Below are 12,877 nucleotides of genomic sequence, written 5' to 3'. Positions count from 1 at the left end.
AACACGGAGCGTAACAGCAACGTTCTTTCAACTCGGCCCTGTAAACGCACCGTTTGTTGTCGTGCCAATTGCATAGATGTAGGAGCATTGTTGTACGCCCTTAGTTAGGCTAGGCACCAAGTAGTACCATCTCCTTTCCAGCAAATTTACACACACTTTCCCTACAATTTCCTCCCGCCAATCCCTAATTATTGAGCATTTAAACGTTCCTGCAATCACGTTAGCAGCCCTTCCCGTAGTGACGCACGTCCGAGTCGAGTCTGCACCGTAACGAAATGGTAATACAGCGTGTTTGGCGTAGCGCTGCTGCTTCCTCATCGCTCAGTGCACCACAACCACCACCACCTCCTCCTCCGCCATCATCATCATCCTCCTCGTCCGCCACCACGGTGGCCACTTCCGCTTCCGGCTCGGCGGGAACGGCGGTGGTAGTAGCAACAGTTGCAACAAGTGCCTCAGAAGCAACATCAACAAACAACAGCGGTGGTGGCAGCACGACGACGACAACAACAAACGCTGCCGAACCGGACGCAGGCTGTGCTGTGCAAACTGGGATGCGGCAGGTTCGGAAGGCCTTTTCTTCCTTGTGCCTGTTGGTAATTTATTAACCTTGTGTTTTTCCCTTCGCTTCAGAAACTGAGAAATGCTCTTTCCGGCGAGGCAACGCTGGAAGCGCTCAAGCAGCGTTACGGCACGGGCCGCTCGTTCGTGAGCCAGACGGCGAACGATGCGGCGATCAAATCGCTCGAGCTGCTGCGGGCCAACGTCCAGTGCTACTTCGACAAGGAGGTGGACGCGATAGTGAAAAAGTTTCACCAGACGTACTTCGTGCCGGCGATACGCAACATTAAGGAAAACCTGGGCGACGGGGCCATCTCGGACGAGGCGCTCAAGAGCGTGTTTTGCTCGCTGCTGGAAAACACGAAGGCCCAGTATGGCAGCCAGCTGTCCTCGCCGGCGGGCAATTCGCTGTCCCGCGCCAACACGCCCGGCATGGAGCTGAGCGATTCCGACTCCAGCACGGACAATGCGCCGGCAGCGGGTGCCGCCACCAGCCTGCTGCATCAGGCGCTAAAGCGCAAGCTGCCCGAACCGAACCAACCGGACCTGTTCAAGCGGCAGTACTTCCTGCACGGGCCGATCTTCCCGCACGTCCCATATCAAAGCCTGCCGACGACGGTGCAGTCACAGGTGGGCGGTTCGAATCTGTCTGCTGCGGCTAGCACGCGCCCCGTCTGTGCGCTGCCCACTACCGTCATCACGCCCGAGAGCCTGTTCATACTGGATTTTAAGGCGGCCCGCGTGCTGGGCATTGCCGACTTCCGGGACCGGCTGGCCAACAGGCATCCCGAGGTGCTGCGCTACTGTCCCGACACGCAGGACCGCGACTGGCTGCTGCAGCAGCGGCAGGTGACACCGTTGAACAAAAATGGGCGCTTCTTCCTGCTGGCGCTGGACGACGTGAAGAAGCTGATCGAGCGGAACGCGTTCGAGCACACGGCCAGCAGTGGGCGCTCCGGGGAACTGCAGGGCTTTAAGGTGACGGAGATGATTTACGCCAAAATACAGAAGCTGCTCCGGGAGCTCACCGAACGGCAGCGGGCAACGGATGGTTTCGAATCGCCGAAGGTGCTGCCGGTGGTCGCTTCCACCGGTCGGCCCCGGATATCCTCACTCAGTTCCTCGCACGCAACGCTGACGGCACTGCTGTCCACGCCCCACGCGCACACGGCAGCGGCGGCGGCGGCGGCCAGTGAGTCCGTTAGCAGCTCCTCGTCGGCGATGGCCGCGCTTGAGAGTGGGGGCGAGCTGAAGCGTAGCTAAGTCTGATTCTAGTTCCTCTGTACATATCAACACGAGAGAAAGGATGTACGGGTGAGTCCGTACGGTGTATAAAGGTGTGCGAAACGGTGTCTATTTGCCACGGTGTTGGCTGCGTAGGTTTCTTTACGTCTACTTGATCGAACTGTGTGCGCTTTCGGTGTATTTTTGTGGTGAGTTTTTCACGAAATAAATCTATGTACAAATGGTGTTAATGGTGGGTTTAGCTAAGGTGGAGGTTGGTTGATGACATTAGGCAAGTGGTTCTTAGGTTTCACTGAATTTAGAGATTATTTTTTATTTACTTACTTAATTGCTAACATTCTTATTTACATACTAACTATCTTATTATGTTACTTATTTGGTTACTTATTCACTGGTTACTTCTTTTCTTAATTGTGTATTATATGTACTTACATACTCACTTACTTACTCAACTACTTATTTTACTAGTTGCCTACTTCCTAACTGATTTATTTACTTACTTACTCATCTAATTTCTCGCTTTCTTATGTTATTCTTTATTCACTAATTTTGTTCTTTCGTTTTTATTTATTTATTTTCTTTCATTTTTCGATATTACTTTTTTACCTTCTTATTTCCTTGCTTTCTTACTTTCTTTTTCCTTTTTATGTGTTTTCTTTGTCTTTTCCTACTTTCATACTGTTTCACTTCTTTACCTATTATATTATTTTTTATTTATTTACTTGCTTGTTTAAAAACTGGCATTATTTTAACCTTCCTATATACGGATTTTCTCCCCGATAATCTATGAATTCTGAACGAGAAGGAATCGATCATCTGAAATCTCCGCGTAAGTCGAATTTAATGGTTTCCAGCCAAAATGTAACTAATTTTCTTGTTATTTTGCTTGAAGTGATGGGTTTTAGCCACTAAATTTATCATTTCATATAATTCTAACCTAAGCTTGCAATTTTATACCTGTACAAGGGAAACGTAAATGGAGACGCAAGGGAAATTGGAAATCATTCCCTCGATTTATTGGCAATCGTTGCTTTGCCTCTCGATGATCCAAAAAATGTGGGAAAACCTCAATAATACAAAAAAAAAAACATAGAAACCCCTGTTTTAGCTTTTTGTAAGTAGTAGTAAGTGTGGCAATTCTAGACAACCGCAAATGAAGCTACCTCGAGTACATCCCTCTACTCGGGATACGCTCGGAAGCCGAAAGCTTCCCAGCATGCGGAAGCGATTTTAGGTGTGTGTGTTTTTTTAGATTGTCCTCAACGCTTACCCTTACCCTTTGTCCCCTAGATTCGAAACGGAGTAACAAGGAAGGGATTAGAGGTAATGCACAATCACCTGAAGAGGGTGGGCAAACAAAACGCGCGTTAGGGCTGCTGCTCTCGGCTCTGACATTTGCAACAACAAACGCGTGTGTTTCCATCGTGCGCGGGTAACTCACGAGCAAATGAAGGGGAAACCGTGTGCGTGGGAAGCAAAGAGCGAGATGGCAAATCGTGCCGTAGGATAAGGGAGAAGGGGGGGGGGGGGGGGGAATGGGAAAATGATGCACTTTTGGTGAGCGACGGTGAGTGGGTGCGCACGCAAGTGCATACCGGGGAAAATGAGTTCCGGGGCGGGCTGTGATGCACGGAGAGGGAAATGAAGGGAATCATGTGTACCTCTGTTACCATTCGCTGACAAGAGCGGTTCTGGTACAAATACAGGATTCAACATTTTAAAAAGTTTAAGTTATTTTTTATTCCTAATTATCTTGCTTATGATTTTGAACCATTTTACACATTGTGTTTTTTTTTGCTCTTATTATTTGCTTTTTCTTAGTTTTTTTTACTTTTACCGGTGCTTTTTGCATTTTTAAATAGTAGTTTTAACATATTGTAACTTTATTTTTATATTTAACATATTCCTAAACATTTTTAACTTTTGAACATGTTAATATAGAATATTTGAATGTTGTTTCAATAATTTTCCTTGAATGTTTTTGTTGTTGTTTCTGTTCTTGATCTTTCACGAGCAAACGAACTCTTCGCAAACAACCACCGCGCTTGGGTTAGAAGCGTAACCGTAATCATAACCCGGGTCGCGTTTACCCAGATTTGTTCGCTCCAGTTGCATGCGCTTGTTCGTATGCAATTCTAGCGATAAGGTGAAACAAAAGCAACGACCAAACAGCGACGTTCCTGTGGCCTCTGGCACACTGTGCCTGTTAACTTCCCCTACGGTACTGGTATTGTCAGCAACTGCTGAATGAGCACACACTCTGATCCAGAAGGCTCATCGAGGGCTCCGAATCAAAACAACTCATCCTTTTTGGGGTGTGGGAATGTGTGTGTGTGTGATTCGGGACACGGGGTTCTCGTGGCCGGCAAATCTGGCTGCTGGAAATACGGAGAACCACGCAACGGTTCCGGTGAAAATCCCGGCCAGCTACGATGCGGGACGGCGGCCCGCATGGAGAAGCATGGCACCAGCGCCAATACACACACGTGATCGGCTGCGAGTTGGCCGGCGTGCGCAAATGCGTACTGGTGAGTGGCTGGCAGTGAGCGAACGTTTGTTGTGCTGTGTGCATCGGTATGCCACCACAGCCGGGCTGTCCCGAGACGTCTCTACATATACACACACACACACACACCAGTAGCCGGCATTCTGTTCGGTTCATGCGATGCACACGTGAGTGGTTCGCGCCGGGTTGCCCCGAACGGGCGAGCGAGATGGCACACGTTTGAAACGCCACCAATATACCACCACACCGGGGCAGATGCGCACTTATCGCGGCAGTGGTCTTGATTACGGTACAGTGCTGGTAGGAAATGTTTAAATTATTGCAATGTTTTTTTTTGTTAAAAAAATAGCATTTTACAACCAAATTTATTGGATGGAACTGATGTGAATGATTTTTATAAACGATTTCTTTTTATTTGTTTTAGTTGAATATTTTTCATAAAATCTAATGTTTTCAAATTTTATCATTTTAAATCCACTTTTTTTCCTCGTATTTTGAGTAGAAAATGAGGCAATATTGTATTTTTAAGTTTTGGTTAAACTACTCGATTAGGGTTCTATTAGCATAGGGCAGGGATCTCAAAGCTACGGCACGCTGGTTGCATGCGGTCCTAGAGTCTTTTATGTGGGCTTATGTGCAATGACTTTGTGAAGGTGCAAAAATCTTAGCTTGGATTTTTATCCTAAATTTTAATTTTAATTTTCAAAGACGAAAATCATAATTGAAAGCGGTAGCAATTTTATGTATTCAGTTAGTTATTTTCCTACCAAAACGTGATTTGAACGTTCAACCATTAGCTAAAAGTAATGCTAAAATGGTTCTCAACAACTAAACTGAATATTTTGATGAACTTCGTCTTACTTGAAACTAAATAGTTGTACAAATCTAAGAAGAAATCATAGGCATAAATAACTGAAATACACTTCTAGAGCTCTAGAGGAATAAGTTTCCATTTTTCGAAAATCGACAAATTTTAAGTATCATAAAAACCTAACCAAATCAGCATGTCACATTGAGAGCACACCAAATCCTAAACATTTTTTTTACTCCATTCCTAAAATGCAAATACACCAACTGTCTCTTTTTCCCCTCCCGACCCGATGAGTACCGCTCGCTCTCAAAACGCCCGCCGGTGCTACAGCAACGGCCCGCACTGTACCCGCACCGTGCAAGTGTGTGGGATCCCGACCGGGGTCGCTCAGCTTGCCGCGTGCGCCAGCAAGCAGGGTGGAGGACTCACGCAGCAAACCGTTTCAGTTCATTCATCGCTTTGGTAGTTGTCGAGTGTGTACTTAGGTCGGGTCCGCTTTTCCGTCACGACGAAGTCCGTTTTTCGCTGCAAAAGCCAAGTCCGTGTTTTTTACCGATTTCCGAAAAAAAAGTAAATAACATCTAAGCAAACAATTGTTCGACGTTTCGAGCACTGTTTCGTAGTGTGTTTTTACCCCTCGCAAGGCTACACGGCTAGGCTGCGGTATAGTATACGGGTACGGTACACGGTTACCGCGGCTGGTTTGTTATATTAGCTGGTGCTTCTGTGTGTGCGGGTAAAGCATAAGTGTAGAACCGCTCGCTGCATGCACACTTAAAGCTTGCGAGTGTTATTCGAAATTTTAACGCAACTTCAAAACTGGTTTCGACTTTGCGCTCGACAAACGTGTGTATGTGTGTGTGTGTTGTGTATCATTCTCGTGATCGTTTACTACCCGGTCGATTTAGGGCATTGTGCTTGAGCCCGTACAGAAAAGGACAACGAACACCTTCAACCACGGCTGTACTACTACTACCAGTGGGTTGCGGGTGTGATGGAGTTTAAGTTAAATAAAAATGCCGCATCGCATTGGAGCACCGCTGTCAAGGATGCCGCGTACCGTATTGGTCGGGGTGGTCCTTCGAACCGGAGAAAGCAAAGCATGCAACCAATTGAACCGCAGTTTGTGTCCGTGTGTGAGAGTGTGGGAGTGTTTGGTTTGGGCGACTGAAAGTTGGAGGCCAGTACGGTCCTGCCGCTTACGAATTCCGTGTGTTGTGTAGACGGGGTAGCTATCGTGAAGAAATCGTGCCACCGGCCAAAGCCGGCAAATGGCCCCTAGACTAGTATCATCACTACTAATAGGAATGTCCAGTTACTACCTAGAGCTTTAACGAAAAGCACAGCGTCCCCGTACCCGAGTGGGCTGAATGGTTGAGCCGACCGTGTTGAGTGTTCGAAATCTCGAAAGTTATCGCACTTTAAAAAGTGTACAAATTCACACGCCAAGAGAAAGAGAGCGAACCGGAGAGAACAAGCGAGTGAGCGAGGACGAGGGAACACACCGTAGCGCGGCGTTGAGAAGTACCAAAGCGTGGCAGGATACTAGCACAAAAACAAACAAAAAACAAAATCGGGCAGCTGAGAGCACGTGGCCTTCAGTCCGGGGGCTTTAATCGATTAACCGGCATACCTAAATGAGTTTTCGTTTATTGCAAAGTGTTTTGGGGCGGGCGTTTGTTTTTCCAATGGAAATCAAAATTTTCCGATTATTTTGATAGCAGTTGGAATTATTGTTAGGTGGAGGGGCTTTTCCAATTTGACGTTCGTATTATTCCACGTGTAGTCTGGGTTTATTAGGGACACGAGGTTGAAAGTTGGAAGTTTTTTTTAAACATTTTAAGGTACATTCGGTACGAAATCATTATCGGTTTCCCAGGTTGGGGGCATTGTGAATTAATTTTTGTTGGAAATAACAAAACAATGAAATAGAAACGATACACAAATAAATAAATCTAGATACTAAAAGGAGCACTTAGAATTATAAATAATGGTTCATCGAATAGCGCAATCGGTACAAATTTTAATAAAATTGAGCTGCACGTTTTCTTGAAAAAAAATGTAATATATTGAGCTCGATAGATAGTGTTAGAAAGCAGCTTTAATTGAGTGTCCAACCGTTCCAAACCATCCAAATATTAAAATCAGACCCTTTGGTGCAATTGTACGCATTAATTAACGCGTTTTTAATTATTTTTTTCTTCATAATTTTGGTGTGCGTATTTGTTACTCTCCCAGGTCGCCCAGGACATTATTTAGCCACAATAATAGTCCGTTGCGTTTGGTAGAGTGTTAACGGTAGCGGTAGCAATTTTCCCGTTTGTGCTGAAAGTGTGTTTGCAATCGTTCGTTCAATCGTTCGACGGCGTGCTGAAAAGTGTGTTTGAAAAGAAGTGTTTCTGCCAGTAGAGAAAGAGAGCAAAAATTAAAGCAAATCAATCCCAAGCTGTCGATCGTTTCTCGACCCATCAACCCGACCGATCGTGTGAAGTGTTTCTGCTCGTGTGCGATTGATTCATTGTTGTTTCATCACATCCTTCCCGGTGTCTGTGCGACAGTGCTGTTGCGTGAGTTGCGGTTTTTGTGTGTGGTGTAGTGAGTAGAGTTAGTCGGAAAAATTAAAATAATATCGTCGCATATATAATAATACCCAAAAAGCAAAGCAAATAATTAAAAGCAACCGTGTGTGCCACAATTTTTCCGTCGAGGTAAAAGCCTGAGTTGTGAGTAAAAGTCCGCAAAAGGCAAGGAAAAAGTTTACAGCTCGGTTCGGTACGGTTGTGCAGGTCGTTGCGCGAATTAATTCCCCGTGCTAGATATCCTTCAAGCTTCAGCCGCCCGCGTCGAGACCGTGTTTTCTTCTGCCGAGCAGTCGTAAATTACAGCACCGTAGCAAAACAACCCCATTTTCGCGCGCGCAAACGAGATGGAGCACCAGAATCAGGATCTCGGTGTGCACCCGGGCAACAATCAGGCGGAGGTGCCGAACGATCCAGGGTGAGTGTTTGCAATGATTGGACGTAATTGGTGTCTACGATTAATTTTGGGATAAAAAATTTAAAATGAAAAGAAAGGGATGAATTGAGCAAGATAGCGAACGACATCCTGGGAAACAATCATACGGCACGACCTAACGGGGACCTCAGTCGGGAGGTTCAGAACACTTTCAGGGACTTGGATTAAATGGTGTGTAAAGTACGCTGTACCAAGCGCTGTACCATCCTCAGCTGCACTTCTTGCATTGGGAGTGTCATTTAAGGAGGTCAACCAGTGCCAACGAAGAGAACTTCAAGCCTCTGGTCTGGTCGTGACGTTTCGCTCCAAAAAATCCCCATCCGAGGAAGTTGTGAATAAATTCTACCACAGGCTGTAGTTGCTCTGTGTGTCTTGGAGCTAATTCATTGATTAAACTTCTCATTTTCATTTTGCGCTTTTGCTTCGGTTTGCTTCAGAAACGAAGATGCTGCTCTAGATTCCATCCGTACCGTCCGGAGCATCTACGGGAGCATGCATTGCCACCGGGATGTTAATTTGTTCCATCAACAAGTTCGATCGATGCTACGACTCATCGCTGTTTGCCAAGCGGCCCAGGTTTCCACGGTAGTGGTCGGCAACCGGCACATTGAAACCGGTTGCCTTGGGCAGCTGTAAATCTACTGTGGAAGATTTAAAACGCAATCCCCCTCCACGTGTGTGTTAGTGTGCTAGCGGGGTTAGATTTCGATTTTCTGCCGGTTGGTTCTCACATGCGCGCGAGATACGTCACGCACCACGTCAGACATCCCTTGCATGCCCGAAAACGTCATCCGGGACAGAAACGGAAGTGGCACTCGCACTCTCCTCGCCTCCATCAGCCGAGCAGTATGGTCGTTACCTGGTGAATCCTTCCATCACCGCCTCGGTACTGGTAATGGTTCAGCACAAACAACAGCAAAAAGGCCACGAAAATCCTCCATTGCACGCCAGTCCGGCAAATGCGCTCTCTAATTAGATATTTTTAAAGCCACCAGATGGAACCGGGGGTTCCGGGTCGGGGCTTGGTAGAACGGCATTACGTACCGTGCGGTGTGTGTGTGTGTGTGTGTGTGTAGTGGAACGCACGAAGCACCAAAACGACTCCAACCTGGCAACTAGCTCATTAGAAAGTAGTCGCTATTTTTAGGGGAATACAATCTGTTGGCGGTCGATCGGTCGAGATTTGGCGGAAGGTATTGGCAGAGAAATGTTGGCACGCCCGATCGTGCGGTCTGACAGGCAGACGGGGCTTTTTGCTCCGGGAGTCTTCAGCTTCCAGCGATTGACGCATTGACGAGGACCAGGTTGTCTACACTCCCCTCCCCCCAAGACATCAGATCCTCTCGAAGTAGACGAAAAACCATGTGGACCATGGGTCTTTTATAATAGCTTCATTCGCCTGCGTTGATGCCGCGAGAGAAGTGGTAGCAGTAGCAGCAGCAGCCGCCGTCAGCGCGTGACCTTTCTTAGCGCGTTTTTCGCGTCATGTTTTCATGTTTTACGTAACACGCCGCAACAAACGTGCCTCGTGCGAGCGCCGAACACGTCGTCGTCGTCGTTGTGGTTGTTGTTGTGTTGTCGGTGATTAGGGAAAAAGAAGATCGCCGATCGTTAAACGCGCTTCACAGAACGCGCGGCATGATCGCGGGCTGGCCGTTGGCATTTTCGGCCGTTTTGCTCTTTGTGGCGCACGGGACGGAGAGCCGATTGGACGTGGTCGCCGTTTGGAAAATGGCATGCGCATGCGTCGGTGGCGTTACTCATGGTACGGCTAGGAGTTCGTATGAAGAATGAGCAGAGCAAGTTTCGGTGAGATTGTCTGAAAATGAGAGCCGCACGATCACGGTTACTAGGCAACAGGGCGTCATTCAACTGTTGAGTAGTTCTCGTGTCAATCGCATCTTCGTAGAGTGATACAAATACAGCCACAGACACATGGTATACGGCAAATTGGCTCGTGGGTTCAATTTGCACCCAACACTCGCATTACAGCAATTTCCCGTGCAATGCTTCATCCGAACGGCTCCAGCACTTCCCGGCCACACTTCCGTTCCGGCTTTTTTTCTCTCCACATGTTGAGGTTCAGATAATTCTATTCGTGCCTCACTGCAACCGGTCGCAAGGGCTAGACCTTGGTCCGGGCGCAACAGTGATCATAGATCATTGCATGCCATGTAACGAGCGCGCAGTTGAGGGCAACCTTGGTGACACGAGCGACGGAACCAATCTAGCCCGTTGACACGCCGCCGCGACCTTTTGCATAAATGGCGCGCGGTATGCGTTTTGTGCACGCAAATAATATGCTTTAATCGCAGTTGGAAATCAAATTTCCCGAATATCTGCTTATTGCATTAGAGTTTAGTGGACGGGGAGAGCCGGGCTGCCGGGCTTGTTCACGTGAGATTTGCAATCGATGACAGGTTAATTGGGTTTTCTGGTAGTTGGGGACAGTGGGAATGGGAAAGCGCTGAATGAAGGATCGGTAAATTGGGCTCATTAGGCTGTGCGATGATGTTGATGTGTGCATCGTCCAAACGAAAGTGGGTTAATATGATTAATCACAGTTTAAGCGATTTGGATAGTTTGTTGTTGAATGTGTTGGGCGCGGGTTTAATGCAATTTATGTTGGTTTTTAAGTGGATTTGATGGTTTAAATTTGTCTCCTGCCCCACAAGAAGGACAAAACAGAAAAAAAAAATCAAAAGTAAATAACATGATTCCAATTTGCTCGAGTAATGAGATATGATGTCAACGACGTCAACCATGGAAGGGCACGTTTTGTATAATTAATTGCACAATGAATTGTGTAATAATTGCTTATGTTAAATGTTAAATGTTCATGTTACATTAATCAATTTAGTGCTAGTGTCTATACCTCGTTGGAAATCAAATCAAATCAAACTTCCTGTTTAACTTTACTAGGGCCAAACATTCATCTCAAGTTTTGTGTTGCATTCAATTGTATCCATTTTCAAAAATATGCCATAGAGCATTACTAAAACCATCGACCAAAAAAGGAATAGAATTTGAGGCCTGGCATGTCTCTTGCCATTATTCTACTTAAGTATCTGCGATTTATTGATTTCAAATTATATAAGTTCTGCATATGGTAGGTTCGGTCTATTCGAGCGTTGAATCTAATATATGGCCTGTATGTTGTCTATGACCTGTTGTATTGGTCCGGTCTGGTGGTACAGTCGTCAACTAATACGACGTAACAACATGCCCGTCATGGGTTCAAGTCCCGAATAGACCGTGACCCCATACGTAGGACTGACTATCCTGCTATGGTAACAATAAGTCACTGAAAGCCAAGCTCACTTCACTAAGTGGGTACAGGCAGGCCTTGACCGACAGCGTTTGTTGTGCCAAAGAAGAAGAAGAAGATGTTGTCGGATGAGATGACTGCACCATGGAATAAGCTCATTATCTAAGTATCTATTTAGGATTATACTAGGATCTTCTACATATCGTCTGTGAAACTTCAGGAAACAATCTTAAAATTATAGGTCATTGGAACATTACTTGAAGTTAACATCTCTTTGATGACCAAGCCTTGGTGTAGAATTTGAAGTGTTTTGATTTGTGAAATTGATGAAATTAGCAGATTTACCTGCCGCTGGGAGATTTCGCTTTCTTTTCTGTATTAAACTTTCAAGATTTAATTGAAGTATTTGATAAAATAAAACAACAAACCATTAGTCTTTAAAAGACTTTCTCAGCTGGAGGTACACATGTAAACCAGAGAAGGAAAGTCCAAGCATTACGTGCGGGGACATTACAATACCCTAATTTTCTTCCAACCGCAAACCAGCCAAACAACCCCACTAATGGTCGCCCATCTTGAGCTACCGATCTACAGTAGCAGCAACAAATTTGACCGCAACGCAACGGTGGCAGTCCCGTGTCCGTGCATGCAAATAACTTCAACACTTCAACAGCAAACGGTGCCGCCCGCTCTGTCCAAAAGCATGTCGCGCACCGGAAAATTGTTTCTCTGCCGCCTCTCTTTCCACCCATAATCATTATCCGACGATTATCGTTATTACTTTGACAGTGGGAACGGCTGCAAAACGGTGGGGCTGCATCGGGAAACGCTCCATCATCCGCGTGCATACACTCAACACCGCTTACCGCAAAACCAAACCGTATGGGGGACTTTTCTGCGGACTTCTCGTCCCGCCTGCTGCGATGCTGCGCTGGTTGCCAAAAATCGTATGGAAAACTGGTACGGAAGCTGATGCTTTTCTTAACGCACTGTGCTTCTTAAGACTGTGTGCGCGAGACAGAAGCTGGTTCGGTGGCCACTAGCTCGACTAGCTCGACACAAGGAAGTGCCTCAGGCGAGATGTTGCCCAAACAACGTAACGCTCGTTCAATTTGCATTGTCATTTGCGGCACCAAAGCACAAACCGTTCGCACGGTTGCATTTTCCTGTGCTAGTGGTTGTGGTGTTGTATTTTTTAAATACTTTTTCTACTCTCTTTCTCTCTCTTTTTCTCTCGCCCGCTGCCAATTGGTGTCAAATCACATGCTCGTGGTACACTTTCCGCATCGGTAGTGTAACATGTTGATCGGGGCGGTGTTTCTTTCTCATTACAACCCCCCCCCTGCTCGTCGTAGCCCGGGCAGATGCAAACGCAAAGCCCACAAAAACAACGCGACGCGACTGTGGTGGCGCATTTATCTCAACACCTTGTTCGTGAAATTCGCACGTTTAATCAATCGTTAACGCAGAC

The 12,877-nt window shown here is 46.4% G+C and overlaps 2 protein-coding genes across 15 annotated transcripts in view; both read left to right on the top strand.

The window, feature by feature from the left end:
* The first annotated feature begins 47 nt into the window (after positions 1–47).
* LOC5667046 (uncharacterized) lies at positions 48–2,036 on the top strand. The gene is made up of 2 exons (XM_001688895.2): positions 48–563; positions 634–2,036. The coding sequence occupies exons 1-2, from the start codon at positions 276–278 to the stop codon at positions 1,822–1,824; spliced, it is 1,479 nt and encodes a 492-aa protein (XP_001688947.2). The 5' UTR covers positions 48–275; the 3' UTR covers positions 1,825–2,036.
* Positions 2,037–5,539: 3,503 nt separating this feature from the next.
* LOC1277242 (RNA-binding protein Musashi homolog Rbp6) overlaps positions 5,540–12,877 on the top strand; it is a 591,248-nt gene continuing 583,910 nt past the window's right edge. For 4 of the 14 annotated variants that reach the window (XM_061643244.1, XM_061643238.1, XM_061643240.1 and 1 more), the window contains exons 1-2: positions 5,540–5,661; positions 7,362–8,120. In XM_061643244.1, the coding sequence (XP_061499228.1) occupies positions 8,050–8,120 (71 nt within the window). In that variant the 5' untranslated portion in view covers positions 5,540–5,661; positions 7,362–8,049. Of the gene's footprint in view, positions 5,860–7,361; positions 8,121–12,877 lie in introns of all 14 variants that reach the window. The other 10 variants (XM_061643242.1, XM_061643241.1, XM_061643237.1 and 7 more) reach the window with 5 other exon arrangements.

Source organism: Anopheles gambiae, chromosome 2, assembly GCF_943734735.2.
Source record: "Anopheles gambiae chromosome 2, idAnoGambNW_F1_1, whole genome shotgun sequence".
Classification (NCBI taxonomy): domain Eukaryota; kingdom Metazoa; phylum Arthropoda; class Insecta; order Diptera; family Culicidae; genus Anopheles; species Anopheles gambiae.
This window is presented reverse-complemented; position numbering and strand designations above follow the sequence as displayed.